Below are 19,725 nucleotides of genomic sequence, written 5' to 3' on the forward strand. Positions count from 1 at the left end.
TTGTTATTATAATTGTAGGGCAGTGGTGTTTGAGTGACAAATTATAGACTATAATATAGCCATAAGAAAAAATCTTTATAAGTTGAATTTGAAGGGAAAATGCAGACTTGTACATCAGTTTTGCTTCTGTCATCTAAAAAAAATGGTTCATATTCTTACCTTTTTTCACTGCCTGCTCTATGTCTGAACACAAATAAAATAACTTTTCAATCACTTAGTATTTCCATCTGCAAAGTGGGTATGATGTTTTCTATTCAAATTATGTGTAATGTAAGCTCTACTTTTTCAAAACAGAATAAACAAACACAGAAAAGGCTTGACATAAATTACTTAAAATCAATGTGAGATAGAAATGTATATATATTCTCTATGGATACAAAGGAAGATGGTTCTTGGGATTTTTTTTTCCTTTTGCAATGTAACTCTTCTTTGTTTCTTGTTCCTATTTGAAATTTACTCATTTTAGCTATCTTAAAATATGCCCCTGATACAGCAGGCCTGGTCCATAACCTTTCCAAGCTATACATAATTTGTTACAATCTCCAAATTGTGAATGGAAAAAAATCTAACAGGTCATCTTTGGCTAGAGAAGGATACTGTTTCCTGATAGAAGACCTATCTGATGTGAAATTAATACTGCTCTTGATCTCACCCGGTGAAGAAAAGTAGAAAGAATTCCCTGTAAGTTAATTCCACCACTCCCTTAATTATTTGTATTGTTCTCTTTCCTTGGCTCTAGGCTTTGAGCCAGGAGGATTCTGAAAACAATATTCCCACCTCAGGCACTACTATATAGCTTACAATGGGATGACATCTTCTTTTCCCAGTGGGTTAGGCTTTTGATAGCTGCTGCTCACTAGGTCCTGGCCATTCCTACTAAATCTCATTCCACAGCCACTGATCTATCCTCCCCTTCTTTCTTGTCCTCACTCACTAGCTGTTTTCTCAGAAACTGCTGTGATTTATCTGAACATTGTGTGTTTGTTTGAGAGGACTCCCACACCCACTGATTCTATCTTTTGTTATCCAATGTCCAAGTTCCTCCTTCCAGTACTGATGCCCTCCTGTGTGCCACTCTCCTCCAGCAGACAGGAAGTCCTATAGGTTTGTATGTTTCAGAATTTCTCTCTGCTCTGTCCTATTCTTGGGCCTTATCCTTCTCTGAATGAAATGCAACATGACACTTTAAAATTGACAGCATCTTTACAGAAGATTTGTGGAAAAAAAGTGTGCTTTTAAGATAGAAAATGAGATTCTTTGTAGTATGTTAGCCGAAAATAAGAGTTACAGGTAAACGCACACTTCGACCAACTAAGAGATACCCAACTTGTTTTAAAATAAAATTCTAAAGCTGTAAAATGCATAAATGGCCTAGACATTCTTGAAATGTGGAGTAGATTCAGAACATCAACAGTTCCCCCTCATCAGTTTTAAGAAACTTTGACTCAGTCACTGTTCTTTGCCCATGATGTTTCAATGCTGTAAGGTCTCCCTCCCCACAACACTCTGTTGTCAACACTTTTTGTTCTCTTCAATCATTTCCTGAATGACTCACCCGTAATCTTGTCATCCATGGTAAAGCAGGTTTCAAGAATGCCCTGTATAGCTTTTAAAGTGATGTGAACAATTGGTTGGTGGGGGAAGGTTATAGTTCTGAAGTACTTGCAAATGTCAGCATTAAGAACATGACATCTTTTTGTCAGGATATGAGTCTTTGCCTCATGTCACAATGTTGGAGCCCTCATCAAAGCATCAAAGAGCATTAGTTGGAGTAACACCAAACCCACTTGAGAGTGAAACTGCTATATTCAAGCCCTTGCTGCACTTTAAAGAAAGCAGCATTGGAAATCATAAACAGTTTGTATGAATGGTTTATGTAAGAAAGAAACAGTAGATCTATGATCAAAGAAATGGCCTTGCCCCTAACAGTAAAACAAGCATCAAATAAGAGTGAACTCTTTGTTTTCAATTTAAATAAAATACGAAGGAAAGCATGTGTCACTGTTAGGATTTTTAGCTTAATCAATGCACTGACTAGCTGACCAGACAGGCAGAACAGTGGTCTGTTCCTTTGTAGTGAGGGCTGTCATACACTTGGAATCCTTTTTTTATACTGGAAATCTAACCCAGGAAAACCAGTCTATAAAACCTGTCTGCGCACAATCTTTGCTTTAACAGAAGCTCCTTTCTCCTTCCATGGAGCCTTTATACCCTGGGCTATGGAGAGTAGAAGAGCAATGTTAATGGGTGGGTACAATAAAGACATACTATAATGTGTGGTATGGAAATAGTTTGTTCTACATGTGATTGCGAAGCAAGGAAAAGTTTTCCATAGTACAGAACTGCACACTCCCTAACAGTGCAGGGCTCAGATAATCTTTCCTTTGTGTGATAAAGGAATTAGATTTAGGTTCACACAAAGCTTGATTAAGTCAGACTTAATACAGTTGCCATATATGTTTATATTTCAAGACCACATTCATCATTGAATTAGTTTGCCTTGTGCTTTTCACTTCAAATCAACTTGCTTTTAATATGACTTTAAGTGGCTATCAGTTTCTTAATTCAAAAGACACTATTTATGAATGTTGGTTGCTCAAGTGGGCTTGGCACTTGTGGTTTCCCTTAAGATGGTCCATAGTCATCTACCCCTGTATCAGGAGTTGGGAGAGTTAGCAACAAGCCTGCATTTTAGGATCACACTGAGTGTCCAAGTCACCTGATAATCCTAGGTACACCATCTCATTTTTCCAATCCTAGGTTGTGATATATGAAAATCACATTGCACTGTAGCAGGTATACAGTAATTGAATATCTGTAGCTATTTTTGTCAGACAAAAACTAAGCCTTAGAAGCTACTCTCAAGAGATTCACAGGCTGTTAGAAGCTTGTCAGAGCCCTAAAGGTCACTTGACACGTCTTCTATTTACAAATTGAGGACTGTTCTAGTAAAATCACATAGGACAGCCACAACTAGGGTATAAGCCTCATTTCTAGTCAGCCATGGCATCCTTAGATCTCATGGGAGAGGACAAATATCAGAAAGAATGTATTAGTGTCAACCCAGAGATAACTGATTCTGTGTGAGTTGAGGCCCTGGAGAGGCCTGTGACAACTCCCAAAATGGGTATGCAGCCAGTGCCTGGTATCACTTGGTCTCATTAGAGAAAGCTACTGCACAGATGGCTGATGGGATTAGATTTCTCAACAGTTCTAACTTTCCCTGCCACCTGTCATGTCACATCCCTTCAACTGAAGGGAACAGACCTAGTGTACAGAATGTGCTGGTGTTGCCTTGGTTGCAGCTACCATTATAATCAACAATGAGATTGTCAAGTTGCAATCCAAAGGACAAATGCAACCCACAATTGATATTTTACATTTAAAATAAGCTGTGGGGAAACAGGCACATTCATCCACTTATGGTCCTGTGACTGCTTCAGAGACTAATAGCAGACATGGTAGTTGAAGCCGACCAAACATTCCAAAGCCTAACATATTTATTGTCCATGTGGTCTTTTTACAGAAAAAAAAAATTGTCAACATCTGATGTAGAACTTTACAAGCATCTTAAAGAGATCTCTTTATTCTATGGAAAATCACCTGGTTCCTTTAGATTGTGTTTACATCATTGGCTAAGACTTAATGCACTGAGAAACAATAGTAGATTTGGACTCCTCTTACAGTTCAAAGTCCATCTTCAACTATCATGAAAGACAGCTATCTACCTTCTATAAGGATGAACCTAAATTCTAACCTTCCTGTTATTCTGGTACATGGGGGAAATGGAGTTCCTTGAAGAAAAAGCATGGTCATTCTTTGCCCTGCTATGTAATAGTGTTTCTTTAGCTTTTTCAGAAAATTAAACTAAGGACTTTTAAACTCATAGAGATCTGTAATTGCTTGACTCCATATTTTCTGGCACATTCTTTAAGTTGTTTGCCTATGAGAAGTACAGTTGAAAGAGGCTCAGTTCACTCAATCCAGGCAAAATAGAGATATAAATCTAAACTGTTAGAAATTTGTACTGCAAAACACGTTCTAGAAGATTGCTCATTGAAAAATCCAAAATGCTTGGTAAACACTGCCTTCATGAGGGGAATAAAAATGCTTTTAAGAAGTAATAGACTCTGAGAAATTTTCCCAAACACTTATGGAAACTCTTACATGAAACTTATGGTTTTCTAAGTCATATACTTTGGGAATTGATAAAAAAGATAGTGATGATGATGACTGATTGATGTATTACAACCATTTATTAATTACTATCACTCAGGTACTGGTCTAGCATTTACATGCATTAAATCCATTTTATACTTGCAGGAACACTATGAAAAATGGTCTGCTACTCATTCAGATAAGCAGAGAATGAAGGACAAAAAGGATAAACTGCTTGCCCAAAGTTATTTAGCTATTAAGCATAGCAGGCTATGACCTTATCAAGTACAGAGATCTCAGGTACCAACTCATTGTTGTGTACCCTACTCCTGGCACATACTATGCTCCCTGAAAGGGTCAGTTGAATTGGATTGAAGATATACTATGCCCCCTGGAAATGGCATTTGAGTTAGATTGGAGATAAGAGTCTAATAAAAAAGAAGTGAGTATGGACTGGAAATCTGGCTCTGAGGTGAAAAACACTGGTTGGACCAGGTTCCGTTCCTATCACCCCCGTGGTGGATCCATCATCTCCCTCTTCGGGCTTCTGTGGGCACCAGGCACACATGTGGTGCACATACATAAATGCAGGCAAAACATCCATACACATAAAAATATTTTTTTTTAAAATTTGAAGTGATTTAAGTTTATCAATTCAACCATTTAATAGCACCCGATCATATTTACACAATCGGAGGGGGTCTCTCATCAATCAGATTTTGTATTTCCTTCAAAGAAAATCATAATCTAATGTTCCTACTAGGAACCATTATGTATTGTATAATCACTCTCATATTTTGTTTTATGTGTCCTATTTAAGGTTAATGTAAAGATTATAGGAAAATATAAGACAGTGCTAATGCTAGCCACAACAAAATATATTTCATTTGAAAGTGCACTTGGTCTTTTGGTGAGACATCAAATACATTGAAAGAGACAACACCACATCCATAAGGAACCACCGATTGCCCTTGTTGATAAAGTTGATGGGTTTTGTGTAATGCAACATAATAATAGCTATTGAGAGTGGTCAATAGCAGCGTTTTAAGTATTGTAGACCTTAAAATACATCAAGGTCAAATTTAGTAAATAAAATGCTAGTGAATTTTCAGTGGAGACTTGTATGAGCCAGAGGCCACTAAGAAAGAAAAATCAATACACTTTCAGCTTTAAAAGGCATAGATGAAAAAGCGGCTTGATAGTGTTCTGAAAAATAAAAAGGAAATTTTCTGTTCAGAGCTTCAAGAGCTTGGAGTGTAGTGATAACAACTCTGATATAAACTATCTTTGTGATCATAAATAGAATAATGGCTGGTCTCCAATTATTGCTTACCATGCTGTTTTCAGGATCTCGTTTGTTAATTCCTAAATAGAACTACTATTGCCTCCATATCACAAGTTTAGAAATGGAGGTCCAGCAGGGTAAACCAGCAAAGAAACCCTTTTCTGTGTTTCTGTACCAGCACAAGATGGATTCAGGATTGCAGTCTGTTTCAGAGTCCATGCTACTATTTGAATATCATGTAAAAGAGGAGATTCGAAGGCTCAAGGTTCACAGGTTCAGGTGACAAAATAATGCCCAGTGCCATTGCCAAGATACATCAGAGACTCACTAGATAGATTCAAGACTGCTGAATGTCACCATGTAGAAAGGAATTCTTACCAAAAGCATAGACCCCCTCCTTGGACTTGCTCAGTGACAGGTTTCCAGATACTGGTATATATCCTGCCATTTAAGAACTCCATCAATTTAAAGGTATGCATTAGTCATGACAAGTAAAGACCTGTCTCTCCAACACCCTTTACCGTTACTGTAAACAAGGACTTCTTAGACTTTTCAAGACGTGGGCATAGCCTGGCCAAATGCAGATCCCTCCAAACTCAGTCAGCCATTTGTGATAGTGTTACTGCTGTATTGGTGCATTAGAGTGACAAGACTCAGGAACCAAGGTGTGCTCTGAAGCGTTTGGGAATGATCGGAAAGGAAAGAAGTTTCTTAGGAGAAAGCACAGCTAGATTCTACTGATGAAAGGAAAACAGAATTTGACAGTAAAGCATCGTGCCCTAAGTCTTGGGGTGAGAGCTATTTGAGAGTCAAACCCAAAGCCCTCAAAAGAAACAATAGAGTAAGTCGAGTAAAAACAGCACTGAAAGTTATTTTCATATTGTATCTACATTTCAAAATGCCTGCTTCTGTATCTCCCCTTTGTGGATGACACAAGTCAGTTTTAAACAACCAAAGAGTTTATTTGTTGGAATGGCATGAAGAAAATTAATAACATATACACTTAAGCTCACAAGGATTTGAGGGAACAGTTGATTTTAAAAGGTTATTGTTTAAAGAAAGATTTATTTTGTTAGTGCTGGGAATTGAACTCAGAGCCTCACATATACTACTCATGTGCTCTGCTTCTTAGATAAACCTCCTGCCACCAAAAGATATACTTGAAACGTATGAGCCAAGCAAACTGTGACCTATTGCTCTGTTATATATAAATTGAGTTTCTTTTAAAAATGAAAATTGAATATTCTATTCATATCACATATAGACATACTGTATTTTGTTAACATGTAATAGCTATACATCTTTATAGGGAACAGTATATTTTAATATATGTATGCCAGATATACTGGTCAAATCAGAGAAAATAGCATTTCCTACTTGCTATTTTGGAGCCTGCAGGAGCCTCTCTCCAGTTCTTCACAAAGGATAGAATAAGTTATTGTGAATCTAGTATGTTTTCTAGAATGCAATTCTCACTATTAAACTTTGTCTCACAATTCAGAGCAATTAAAAGTAGCTTCGACTCTGTTATACCCTGCCAGTTTTACAAACCTTTCTCAATTCTGCCTCCTAAGTCTTATAAAGAAGAAAGCTCTTTTCTTCTTAAAGTTAATAATCAGTTAGAGATAAACAAAAATTGCAGTAAAATGACGTATTAAAGAATCAGACCAGAAGCCACAGAGCCAATGGTAAAACAAAAATATACCTACTTACCTGGATGGTTCTAACATTGGAACTTGGCTGTTTCGACATATCCACGAGGTCTTATCCCTAAACAAACAAACAAACAAATAAAACAAATAAGACACTGTTAGAAGTGGCAGCCTTCAGATTCGAGGTCTTGATAAATTAGAATTTAACTCATGATTCAACTGGGCAGGCGCCCCTTCCACTAGCCATATATTCTTTCAGTCTCAGTTTCTGCAGTTACTTGGAGACTCTCCTTCCCAATGCCTCAGGGAGAGGGAACACTAGAGCACCCAGATAAATCATTCAGGAGGAGATATACTGAGATGCCTTGCCCTTGATGAAAATGATAGGTGATCAGAAACTTGAAAGGCCCTATCATCTCTTTCCCTGCCCTCTTGACCTTCTGCCAAGAGCCGCAAACCAAAGAGGTGGTGGGAATAAAACACCTTTGTTTCAGCCTCCGAGGCACCAGGCTGGAAACTGAACTTTTGATGTGTACTCACTGTTGCCAGGGCAGCTACTTACTTCAACAGGGACGACGATTCTTAGTACTATGCCCAAAGAGGCCTCTACGTTTGGTATACTCTCTGAGCTTTGTCTATATCAATTCTCCGCACGACCTGGGAGACTCTTTGAAGAGCTGAGTTCACTCTTCACATGTGTCTCACCCAACTACCCCCAATAAGCTTAGGGTCTAGAGACACTGGACGTCACAATGAAACTGTTCCAAGACCATATTGTTACGTCCCTTCCTGCTTCAGGGCGTGGCTGGCATACCCTTCCCCCTACCTAGGGGCGGGGCTTCCTCTCTCCCAGAGACTTTCACTATACAACCCAGACATTTTGGCTCCTCCCTGCCTTTTCTCCTTTCCTGCTCTCTCTCTCCCTCCTTCTCTCTCTCTCTCTCTCTCTCTCTCTCTCTCTCTCTCTCTCTCTCTCTATCTATCTATCTATCTCTATCTCTATCTCTCCCTTTCTCCCTCCCTCCCTCCTCCTTCTTCTTCTTCTCTCTCTCTCTCCCTTCCCCTGTTCTTCCCTCTCCTCTTCCTCTTCTCTTCCCTTCTCTTCTCTTCTCTTCTCTCTCTCTGTCTCTCTCTGCCTCTCTCTGTCTCTGCCTCTCTCTGTCTCTCTCTCTGTCTCTCTCTCTTTCTCACTCCCTCCTTCCCTCTCTCTCTCTCTCTCCCTTCCCCCATTCTTCTCTCTCCTCTTCCTCTTCTCTTCTCTTCTCCTCTCTTCTCTCTCTCTGTCTCTGCCTCTCTCTGTCTCTGTCTCTGTCTCTCTCTCCTTCTCTCTATCTTTCCTTTCTCTATACATGCCTCTCTGCCCATCCCGTGCTGCTCCCAGTAAACCTGCATGTTTATAATATAGCTTCATCTTGCGATTAGCTCATTCTGTTTTAATCAATCACCTGGTACCAAAACCCCACCTATCACATATCAGACCCCCAAAATGTAGAAGTGTCTTCTTCGACAACTTTCTTTAAACTCATGAAACCAAATTTGAGCACTAGGACCAAAGCCCACCTGGGGATGTAGGCTAATAATGTACCCAGCTCTGGCCAGTTTTATGGCTGTCTGTTAAACATCAACGAGATCAAGTAAAAAGTTAAAAACTCATTGAATTAAAAACATTCCCTGTTCTAACCCTGACTGTGAAATGAGTTGGCTGAATTCTATCTACTGACTGCTATGCATGCATGTTAACATGTGGCTGTATGAACACAGGATATAGTGTTAGTATTTCACAGAAGTCCCCTGAAGTTTGGGTAGTGCCATTCACTATTTCTAGGCCTGTTTCCGCTTCCTTAAAAACGGTCTTGCTTTAGCAGTTATGGAAAGATTTGAGAGACATAATGCCTCTGGCAAGGATTTCTGCACTCTAAAGCATGGTGCAAATGTTGGTTGCATTATTGCCAATGGCCACAGCTACTGACATCTGAGTGCTGAGCTCATTTATAGCTTTATGTATAGAGAAACACTGATGCATGGTCTTCAACACATAAACTAATTACCAGGGAAGAACTTGGGTGAAAGTGAAGGTTTTCTATTTTAGATCTTAGCTTCTATTCTATGAGGATAAATAATTATATACTTACTTTTTAAATATCTACAATTATTGAATTTCAATATGTAGTTTGGGGAGCTATGTACATGAGAATAAAGTACATGAACATTAAAAGTTTCATCTAAATGTTGTTAAGATATATATATTGCACCTGGCATGGTGGTGCACGCCTGTAATCCCAGTACTTGGGAGACAGAGGCAGGTAGATCTCTGTGAATTCAAGGCCAGCTTGGTGTATAAAGTGAGTCAAGGACAGCCAGGTCTACACAGAGAAACCCTGTCTCAAAAAAACAAAACAAAACAAAACAAAAACAAAAATATATAGATACTGGTTCTACAAAAAGGGTCCAGGAAGAACCAATTTTTTGTTGTTTTTATTTTAATTTATTATAATTTATACATATTACCTCCCGATTGTTATCCTCTCATTTGTATCTTCCCGTTCCCACCCTCTCTCCCTCTTCCACTCTAGTCTCCTCCCCTAGACCTGTGACAGAGGGGACCTTCTCCCTCATGATATGACCACAGCCTATCAGGTCTCATCCAGATAGTCTGCTTCCCAATATTAAGTAAGAACAACAGGCCAAACAATCAAGGATGCCTTTTTCTCTATGATCCTTTTTGAATTGAATGCTACCTTCCATTCAGCATCAAAGGGACATAAAGACTTTTCTAGTATCCAGCTCAGTTCCGAAATGATATGCTTAGAATAGCTTAATTTTTGACATTTCCATTTGCCAAGATCTAAAAGAAATCATGCAAAAAAAATAATTCTTACAAGATTTTAAAGATCTGAACTCAGTGCTCACTATATGTGCATACAACTAAAGTTTCATTAACAATATTTTTTAAGTTACTGTATATTAATTTAAGTCATGAGGGTTAGAAAATACCCTTATAGGATACTTGCAAGTTGAAATACAAAAGCAGTGAACAATGAATGGTTTTATTTATACTGCACTGATTTTTGTATGTGGCTTTATTTTTTTTTTCACTATTTGCTCTAACTACTAGGTTACAGTATTTTCTGGGAAACTCTGAGCCTAACAGATGGACTTTGTATCATCTATCTAGTTTTGGTATACTCTCATTTGTATATGGATCAGTCTTCGATAGAGACATCTATAGAAAGTCAGTTTGCTCCCTGCTCTCATTTATTACCATCAGGCTGGAGAATATTTGTGTAAATCAGTTCAGCAGCAGTTTCTGCTGTCCTCATTATTTGCAGAGAAATCAGGGCAAAGCACGGTGATGAATAAAAATAGACAGTGTTCCCTGCCTGTTTCCCTGGTCGAGCATTCACCTCCATCGGGATGGAGAGTGTAGTGCACCTTCCCTTCTGTGGATGAAAACAGCAAGCTGGGCTTTATGTACTCACCGCACCACCACCCACTGCAGGGCCACTGCTTTTTATTCAAATAGATAATCTTTACAACGTGCAATTGTGGTGTCTGTCTCCTGGATCTGGATAAAATTTGAAACACTGCAAGTTTGACGAGGCGTATTGACTTTAATAAACTGGTGGTGCTTGCCAACTGAGGATAGGTAAGTTTTCCCAGCAGTCTGTACAAACGTTTAATGCTCGTTATGCTGAGTCATGGATGATAGCTTCCTATTTGCGTTTGATTGGGCAGCACCTAAAATCTAACTTCTAAATAAAACTTTCTAAAACTGGTCAACATTAATATCACTAATTTCACAAGACGAGATTAAGGGGGGAGAATCAATCGTTACTTGGAAAGAAGAGCTTGTTTGTTCTTTTAAAAGGTCAAGGAAATGAGTGAAGCACTATCTCAAAGGGATTTATCTTCTGTCCTGAAGCTAAAAATAATTTCCGAGGAGAGTGTAGAATGATGCTCTGACTACTTCAATGTGTTGGGAGGGAAGAGAGAGTTCTTGCAGTTCCATACCTTGGAATCTGGTGCCCACATAAACAAGGACAGAGTACTGCCCTCTTTCCTGCTGCATACAGGAAAACAGTGACCAAAGCAAAGCTCTCGAAAAGATGGTTCTGTCTACACAACTTTGTTATTGAGACCAAGCCCCGCACTTAGGGAAAGGAGAAAAGGATTCTAAACTTACATTGTCTAACAACTCTCATAATAATATTCATCTAGACAAACACACACACACACAGACACAGACACAGAGACAGACACAGACACACACACACACACACACACACACAAACACTCCCACTTTATTCTGCCCGCTCTTCTCCTGATGAACTCCCAGCTTAGAGTGTGCTGTCAGTCTGCAGCTGACTGTAATACTGGCCAGCAGAGCTTCAAGGTCACAGTTACCATGCCTAGATTGTGGACATCTTGTTAACATCCATATCAAAGAAAACCCCTTTAGTTCCCTTTCGACACACACACACACACACACACACACACACACACACACACACACACACTTTATAAAATAGAATCAGGGATACCAGCAGTGAGCAGGGAATTGACAAAGAAGCTGCTCCATACTTAGAAACCTACAAAGTTATGAGTAGTCACTTTAAGTTAGGGATCAGGAAATTTTCCTCTAGAAAGCTGGGAGCCAAAGCTGGGTTCTTCTGCTTACCTGCTCTCTGGATTTGTTTACTGCCTGAGGTCAGTCCCAAGCAGCCAGGTGCGAAAACACAAAGCTCTTTACAGGGTAGAAGGAACTCCCGGTGTCCTCTGAGCTGGGATCTCAATTCCAGGGCTTTTCATGTGTCTGGAATAGCTGGAGTGCTCTATGCTTCTCCGGTACTGAAAGCTGCCCCTGGCTTGGGGCTAGAGGGGAACTCGGTTTAAGCCTAAAGTGTTAAAGAGAATTCCTGTCATAGCTCACAGTTGTTCTTCCTAAATATAGAGTTTGATACAAGCCATAGGCTGGCTGCCTCCAAAAGGCTTGACCAACCGACCGTGTGGAAAGCAGGGCTCAAATATCAGTCTGGAGGTGGCTGCATTATCTTACTGCCCTCCTAATCTTCCTGAGGAGGCTGGCTGCATTCTCTCACATTTTCTGAGGGGTAGTGAACTTCACAAAGTAGGAAAAGTCTATCTTTAGCTGTATTATCTAGAGGCCAGAAAATGAGGAAAGGTTCATTAAAAATTGGGGGAAGCAGGGGTGTCAGACAGTGCTTGAATCCAAGCTTGGTCACTTGGGAGCTGTTAAAGTTACTTAATAATCGGACCTCAATAAGCAGTCACCAAATAATATAATTATACCATTACATCCAACTATAAGACATTGTCCTAGTTTGTAGGTCAAACGTGTTTAAAAATGGACAGGCTGGCATGGTTGCTGGGCTCAGAGACCTTGCTAACTTGGCTCTACTACTTTTATTGATACATTGACCTTAGATCTTGGCACAAGGAAACAGCAGAAGAGAACAAAACAAAGGCAAATGTCTACTTTTAGGTTTGCCGAGGGCCATGATTAGGTACCTGAAAAAACATTTTTCAAATCCTTAGGCTCAGGGTCACAGTTTTGAACATGGCTTTGTTGTTGAACTTCTTCCATCTGTTGTGCACAGAGCAGGGAGTGACTATAACATGAACTCTGGTGTCCCCTATTTGACCACTTCCCCTTGCTGGGGAGGCCTGGTGGCACTCAGAGACAGGGTAAGCAGGCTATCTGGATGAGACCTGATAGGCTGTGATCATATGTTGTGGGAAAATGTCCCTTTCTGTCACAGGTCTAGGGGAAAGGAATGGGGTGAAAGAGGGAGGGAGGGGGAACGGGAAGATACAAGTGAGGGGATAACAATCAGGATGTAATCTGAATAAATTATTTAAATAAAAAATAAAAATAAACCTCTCCTTTAGCCATGGTAGCTTGCACCTTTACTTCCAACACTCAGGAGGCAAAGGCAGGTGTATTTCTCTAACTTAAATCTCAGGTCATTCTAGTCTACATAGTGAGTTCCAGGCAACCAGGGTTATGGAAAGAGATCGTGCCTCACAAAACCCTCCCACACAACAACCAACTTCCCTTAGGTAGAAATACTCAACAGAGTAGACAGACTTAAAATGGGTGACCACACTTCGAACCATCAGGACGTGACCATTCTTGCTCCATGAATAAAAGAATAGCTAAATTCTCTGAGTCAACCACCCCCTCCTGGTCTGGGGTGTAGTCACTGAGCAAAGAGGATAACAATAGGGTACAAACTGTGGCATGGTGAATAATTGTCACCTGAGCATCAGTCCCGGCTGGGGCCTCTCAGAAGCACCAAGAAGACAAACACTTTACTTGACTTTGTTCCATCACCCCTTAAATTTTCCACTACTGTTGTCAGTTTAAGGCTCCCATAAAAGTTTGCAGCTGCTGTGCAGGAAGCCCCTGACACGCTTCAGCATGCACTGGGTTGATGAGTGACGATGAATAGGGTTCAAGAAGACAGGATACAAGATAAGTTTATTTCTGACAGGGACAGTCAAGATGAGCAGTAGGAAAATGAAGCAGTAAGTTTCACTCAAAGTATGGAAAATAGGAAAGCAGAGGGTACTGGATATTGAAGTGACACCTTAAGACTTTTGAGCATATTTCAGTAAAGATCACCTAAGATGAGCAGGGCACAGTGTTGTTCACAAAAACGCAATTCACCAAAGTTCTTTTTAATCTGTATACCCTCATCTCTCCTATACCTCCCCCCATATGCTACAGTTCAAGAGTAGAGCTTTCATTTGAATCGTTTTATTTAGTTCTCTCAACAATTCTGTGAGTTTGGTGCATTATGCTCATTGTAGGAAACAGTTAAGTGAAGACCCATTCTACTAACTCAGTCAGTTCTTCCCAGCTTTTACTTTTTAGACCAGATCTCATTATATAGCTTTGGCTGGCCTGAAACTCACCAGGTAGATGAAGCTGGGTTCAAACCCATTGAAATCTGCCTGCCTTGGCATCCCAAGTGCTGGAATTAAAGGTGTGTGCAACACATCTGGCCTACTCCTAACTTTTTACTTTCAAATTCTTACCTAGTATACAAAAGCGCCCTCAAGGATCCACATTCACAAAAAAAAAAAAAAAAAAAAAAAAAAAGGATCCACATTCATGTATACATCTGACATAATCACATGCAAGTATGGGATCAATTAGGATGCCTTCCCGAGTAGAAGTGGCTCAATCAATAGTGATTTTGTCATCTCACAAATCTAGGAATGTGAAGAGAGGTAATTCCTGACTTGTTCAGAAATTCTATGTCAAAGGACCCAGTCTCTTTCAAGTTGGCTCATTCACCTTGCCACTCTGAACAAGTCAGCATTTTATCTCAAGGTTCCCAAGATGGCAGCCATTGCTCCGAAAATCAGCATCTGTCATGTGCATCTAAACAAGGAGGAGGGACTGTGACTGCTGAAAAGTACGTTTTTATTTTCCCCCCAAAGAAAATTCTTCCTCAGTTCTCCAAAGCAACTTTACCTTACATGTTTTAAAGGGGGCATAGGGGGTAGAAGGGCAGGAAATGGGTGTCACACCTGCAAAGGAAATAAATAAATAAATGGCAAAAGGTAAATGAAGTAGAAATGATAACAAAAATAAAATTTCTTACACAAAATTAGAATGCCCTTAGCAATTAAGAAGGGAATGGTAGTGATATAGATATGTACACATATAAAAGGTGGGCTGGGGGCAGGAGAGGTGGCTCAGAGGTTAAGAGCACTTTCTGTTCTTCCAGAGGTCCTGAGTTCAATTCCCAACACCCACATGGTGGCTCACAACCATCTGTAATGTGATCTAATGCCCTCTTCTTGACTGCAGATGTACATGCAGATAGAGCATTCATATGCATAAAATAAATAAAATCTTTAAGTCCAGGATGGCCAAGGCTATACAGAGAAACCCTGTCTCAAAAAACAAACAAACAAAACAAAACAAAACAAAAACAGTGGGCTGGAGAGATGGCTCAGAGGTTAAGGTCCTGAGTTCAATTCCCAGCAACCACGTGGTGGTTCACAACCATCTATAATGTAACCTTATGCCCTTTTCTGGCATGCAGCTGTACATGCAGGCAGAGCATTGTGTACATAATAAATAAATAAATAAATAAATAAATAAATTTTAAAAGAGTTATTTATTATTATGTATACAATGATCTGTCTGTATGTACACCTGCAGGCCAGAAGAAGGCATCAGATCATATTATAGATGGCTGTGAGCCACCATGTGGTTGCTGGGAATTGAACTCAGGACCTCTGGAAGAGCAGTCAGTGCTCTTAACCTCTAAGCCATCTCTCCAGCCCCGAAATAAATAATTTTTTAAAAAATAAATAAAAACTAAAAGGCTTCATGTAAGTGTAATTTCCCATATATGATTTCATTTAATTTACACCACCTTAGAAAGAAGATATATATGTATTATACATATATGTGAATATATATGAACATATTTTTAAATAAATACAAAGGGGGAAAAGCCAATATGAAATTTCTAGAACCATATTTCACAGGATATACAAACCTGAATCAGTTTAAGTTAAAACACAGGGAAATTTTTTTGCTGTTGTAGTTCCAGTTTTGTTTTATTTGAAGGTTTATTTTATTATTTATTTGTGTGTGTTCACCCACATGCCTATGGAAGCCAGGAGAAGCTGTCAGATCCCCACAAGATGGAGTTACAGACAATTATGAGATTCCTCACATGGGTACCAGGATTCAAAGTCAGGTCCTTCGCAAGAGCATTAATGGCTAAACATCTCTCCAGCCTCATAGCATAGTTTTAATACTATTAATAATGATATAAAGGATATTAAAATAGGGAAGAGGTTTTAAAGTATCATACTAGCATCAGAAAAGAAATATGGAAAATAAATGTTGATGCCTTTTTCCAAGTAAAATTTTAAACACCTATGTACAATAATAAAATAACCTCAAAAAGCTATAAACAAAATAGTACAATTATTTTCTATATGTACAATTGTCATAGAATTAGCATGTTTATATAAAACATGTTTTCTAAGCAAGAGGAAAAGTAACAGTTAACTTGGAGATGGACCACAAAGGATTGGAGAAATGGCTAAAAGGATAAGAGATCATAGTGATCTTTCAGGGGACCTAAATTTGGTTCCTAGCACCCATGTTGGGCAACTCATAACTGCTTTTAAATCTAGCTCCAGATCCAATGCCCTTTGTGGGGCACTATACTCATGTGCAAAAATTCTCTCTCTCTCTCTCTCTCTCTCTCTCTCTCTCTCTCTCTCTCTCTCTCTCTCTCTCTCTTTCTCTCTCTCTCTCTCTCACACACACACACACACACAGAGAGAGAGAGAGAGAGAGAGAGAGAGAGAGAGAGAGAGAGAGAGATTAAAAATAAATCTTAAGAGGATCTGGAGAGGCAGAGGAGAACTGGGAGGAGTGGAGGGAGGGGAAACTGTACTTGGGATATATATCATAAGAGAAAAATAAAATAAATACAAATTAAAAGTAAATTTTAAGAAAGAAGATACACAATCTATTATCCAGAGCCAGCAAGATAGGGTGGTTGTTAAAGGCACTTGCTATCAAGCCTGAGGACCCAAGTTTGGTCCTTGAGGCTTACATGGCAGAGGAAAAGAACCAACCTCATAAAAATATGTTACCTAACCTCACATGTGTATGCTTATATTCATACCCCCACACACATAAATAAATAAATGTAATAAAAATATTTAAAGACTCCATTTCCCAAATTAATTTCAGAATTCCATTTGTGCATATAAGATGCTTTATATTTATCTCGATTTTATAAGCAACAGAATGCACTGAAAAGGTCCCAGTCACATTCGTAGAATGTGCCTGAGTCAAAACACAAATAAAATTACAAAAAATCATAGAAAATTCATTAATGATTTGGGGAAACAGTGGAGTAGCAAATGCTAAGCCCAACAGGAAATGAATGCTGGATCTTGTCAGGGACGCTATAAGCCAATCCTCTCCTCTCCTTGGCTCTTGATTCTGGGCCACTATTCAGGCTCTCTCTTTAGACCTTAGCATCCTTCCACATGCACCCACAAAGAGGAAACCTTTTTTTTTTCAAGGAGAAGGAATGTGTAGAATTGTAACTCTACTCACAAGTAAACTATCTTTGATGCAGTTTTGCACAGTACTTTAGCACCTCCTTCCTCCAAACTCTATTTTAAAAAGCAGTTTTTGTAGAACTCTTTGTGGAGTTCAATAGCTTGCTTCCACAAAGTATTCTCCTTCTATAATAAATGAGTCATTTCACCTCAGAAGGGGGTTCAGATCTCTGTCTCCACAAACACAGTACCTTGCCTTCTGTCCTTAGAGAATTGATTGGCAGCCACCTCTCTGTTGTCCCGAGCTTCTAACTAAGTCATCTTTTAAATATTTATATTAATTTTACTTTCTGTATGTCTGTATATGTGCAAGCACACATACAACAGTGTACATGTGGATGTCAGAAGACAGCTCTCAGTAGTTGGGTCCCTTTCCATCTTGTAGAATCTGGGGATAAAATGAAAGTCACCAGTTTCTTGCACCTCTACATCTGAGCCATCTTTCTGGTCCAGAGTCATTTTTAACAAAAGGAAAACCTTATTCATCACATCTATAAACATTGTCTGTTGTGATCCAGGCACTGTACTAGGGCTTTAAAATGAGCAAGAGATGGCTCTATGAGCCTGCTCCCCGTAGTGTGGCAGAGAAGACAAATAACAACATAACTGTAGGACTTCTGTGCTATGGGAAAACTAACCACACAAACTGCTATAGAGCTCCACGTGAAAGTGCCCTGATACTCACACCAGGAGGCTAAGGGCTCTCCAAGAAAAAAAGTTCCAGCTGAATATCCTGAGCATCTACCAAGTGTCATAACTTTCCTATCCCCACTGATGCTGGAGAAAAAAACAATGCACAAGACTGAATAGCTTGCTCACTATCCGCCCTCAGAGCTCATTGCTATGGGAAAAGGGGCAGACAGCTAAGCAAACAAATGAACTGGAACAGATCCTCTTAAGTTTTCTATTTTAAAAAAAAAACACAATCCTGAAGAAGAGAATAACAGGACAGGTTGTGAGCAAGCATCTCTACAAGAAGTTAAATTGATAAGGTTAGAAGGAACCAAGAAAACCATCATTCCAGAAAGAGGTGAGCATATGTTTCAAAGCCCCGAGATGGAACAATCTCAGAATAGGTAGCCTAACCATCTGGGAAACTGGCATGAGATGAAGTAAGAATGGTAGGTGGGGACTAGTTGGGCTCTTGTAATCCATCTTGTCAAGATGTGCTGGTTTGTTTTAAGTGTAATGGGAAGCCATAGGAGGTTTCAAGCAGTCAGGTCACCTTGGCTTGAGCTTTAGTGAGTTCACCGTTACTACTATTAATACAGAAAAACAAAAAAACACTATGCTGCAAAAAGTATGGAGAAATAGTGTTGAAAAGGCTACTGGTGATGGTAAGCTAAATGAAGAGGAGCAGAGCAGCTTAAAATGTATTCTAGTTATGTATTCAAAAGATCTCTTGCAGGGCTTCAGAGATGGCTCAGTGGTTAAGAGCACTGGCTGATCTTCCACAGGACACAAAGTTAATTCCCAGCACCCACATGGCCAGTGCATAGCTTCCTGGGACTCTAGTTTCAAGGAATATGATGCCATTTTCAGGCCTCTGTGGGCACCAGTCACCAGTCACCCACATGGTACACAGATATACATGTAGACAAGGCACCCATGCGTACAATTGTTTTCTTTAATTTTGAACAATATGATCTCTTATTAATAATGTAGATATGATAGAATGGAAAAGACAAGTAACAAGCATCTCTTAAACTTGGATCTAAAGCTTGGATTGTGAGACTTCAAGAAACTGGCACACTGAAGAAGGCGTGCAGACAGCAGTAACCATATTGTACGGCTCATATGAGCTTGACATCAGATCTGGAACATAGCATGCTCTTATTCTGGGACATTGAGATAACAGACCATAGACTCTGACTTAACTCACCTCCTTTGATCTACCTTGTTTCGTATTATATCAGAAGACCCTGTTCTCTCCAGAGCAATCTTGCCCCTTAACCCGGAGGGAGAATTGTTACAAAGAAAGGCCAAGGAGAACCTGAACAGACAGGCTTTGTTCAGTTTCCCCAGTCAGTCTCCTATGAAGCATGAATTTTCAATGAAGTTTCCAGAAAAAAACCCTCAAAGGTCAAGGTTTGGAGTGCTTCCAGGCAGCTGAACATGTGGAGGTTCCCGGGAGGGCAGAGAAGCTCTGTACTCTTCCCACGCCTTGCCCTATGTCTCACATCATCTGTATCCTTTATAATAGCCCTACCCAAAGCCAGTAAGCACATTGCCCTGAGTCCTGTGAAACATTCAAACAAATTAAATATGGGGGTGTGAGCACTCTGATTCATATCTCATTGGTCAGAAGCACAGGCAAAAATAGCCTGGAGCTTTTGAATAACATCTAAAGTAGATAGAGTGGGGATCTTGGGAACTGAAACTTCAACCTGTGGGCTCTAATGTATCTTCAGGTAAACAGTGTGAGAACTAAACTAATCCGGAGAAGCTCAGTTGGCATCCACTTCAGAATTGTTTACTTTCTGGTAGCAAGAA

At 39.6% G+C, this 19,725-nt stretch overlaps 1 protein-coding gene across 2 annotated transcripts in view; it reads right to left on the bottom strand.

The window, feature by feature from the left end:
* Nucleotides 1-12,100, bottom strand: part of Smpx (small muscle protein X-linked) — a 30,161-nt gene extending 18,061 nt beyond the window's left edge. Inside the window, exons 1-2 of one of the 2 annotated variants that reach the window (XM_051141982.1) lie at nucleotides 11,774-12,094; nucleotides 7,157-7,213 (exon numbers count right to left, since the gene is read on the bottom strand). In XM_051141982.1, the coding sequence (XP_050997939.1) occupies nucleotides 7,157-7,195 (39 nt within the window). In that variant the 5' untranslated portion in view covers nucleotides 7,196-7,213; nucleotides 11,774-12,094. Of the gene's footprint in view, nucleotides 1-7,156; nucleotides 7,214-11,773 lie in introns of both variants that reach the window. The other variant, XM_051141981.1, reaches the window with a different exon arrangement.
* Nucleotides 12,101-19,725: the final 7,625 nt, after the last annotated feature.

Source organism: Acomys russatus, chromosome X, assembly GCF_903995435.1.
Source record: "Acomys russatus chromosome X, mAcoRus1.1, whole genome shotgun sequence".
NCBI classification, from domain to species: Eukaryota; Metazoa; Chordata; class Mammalia; order Rodentia; family Muridae; genus Acomys; species Acomys russatus.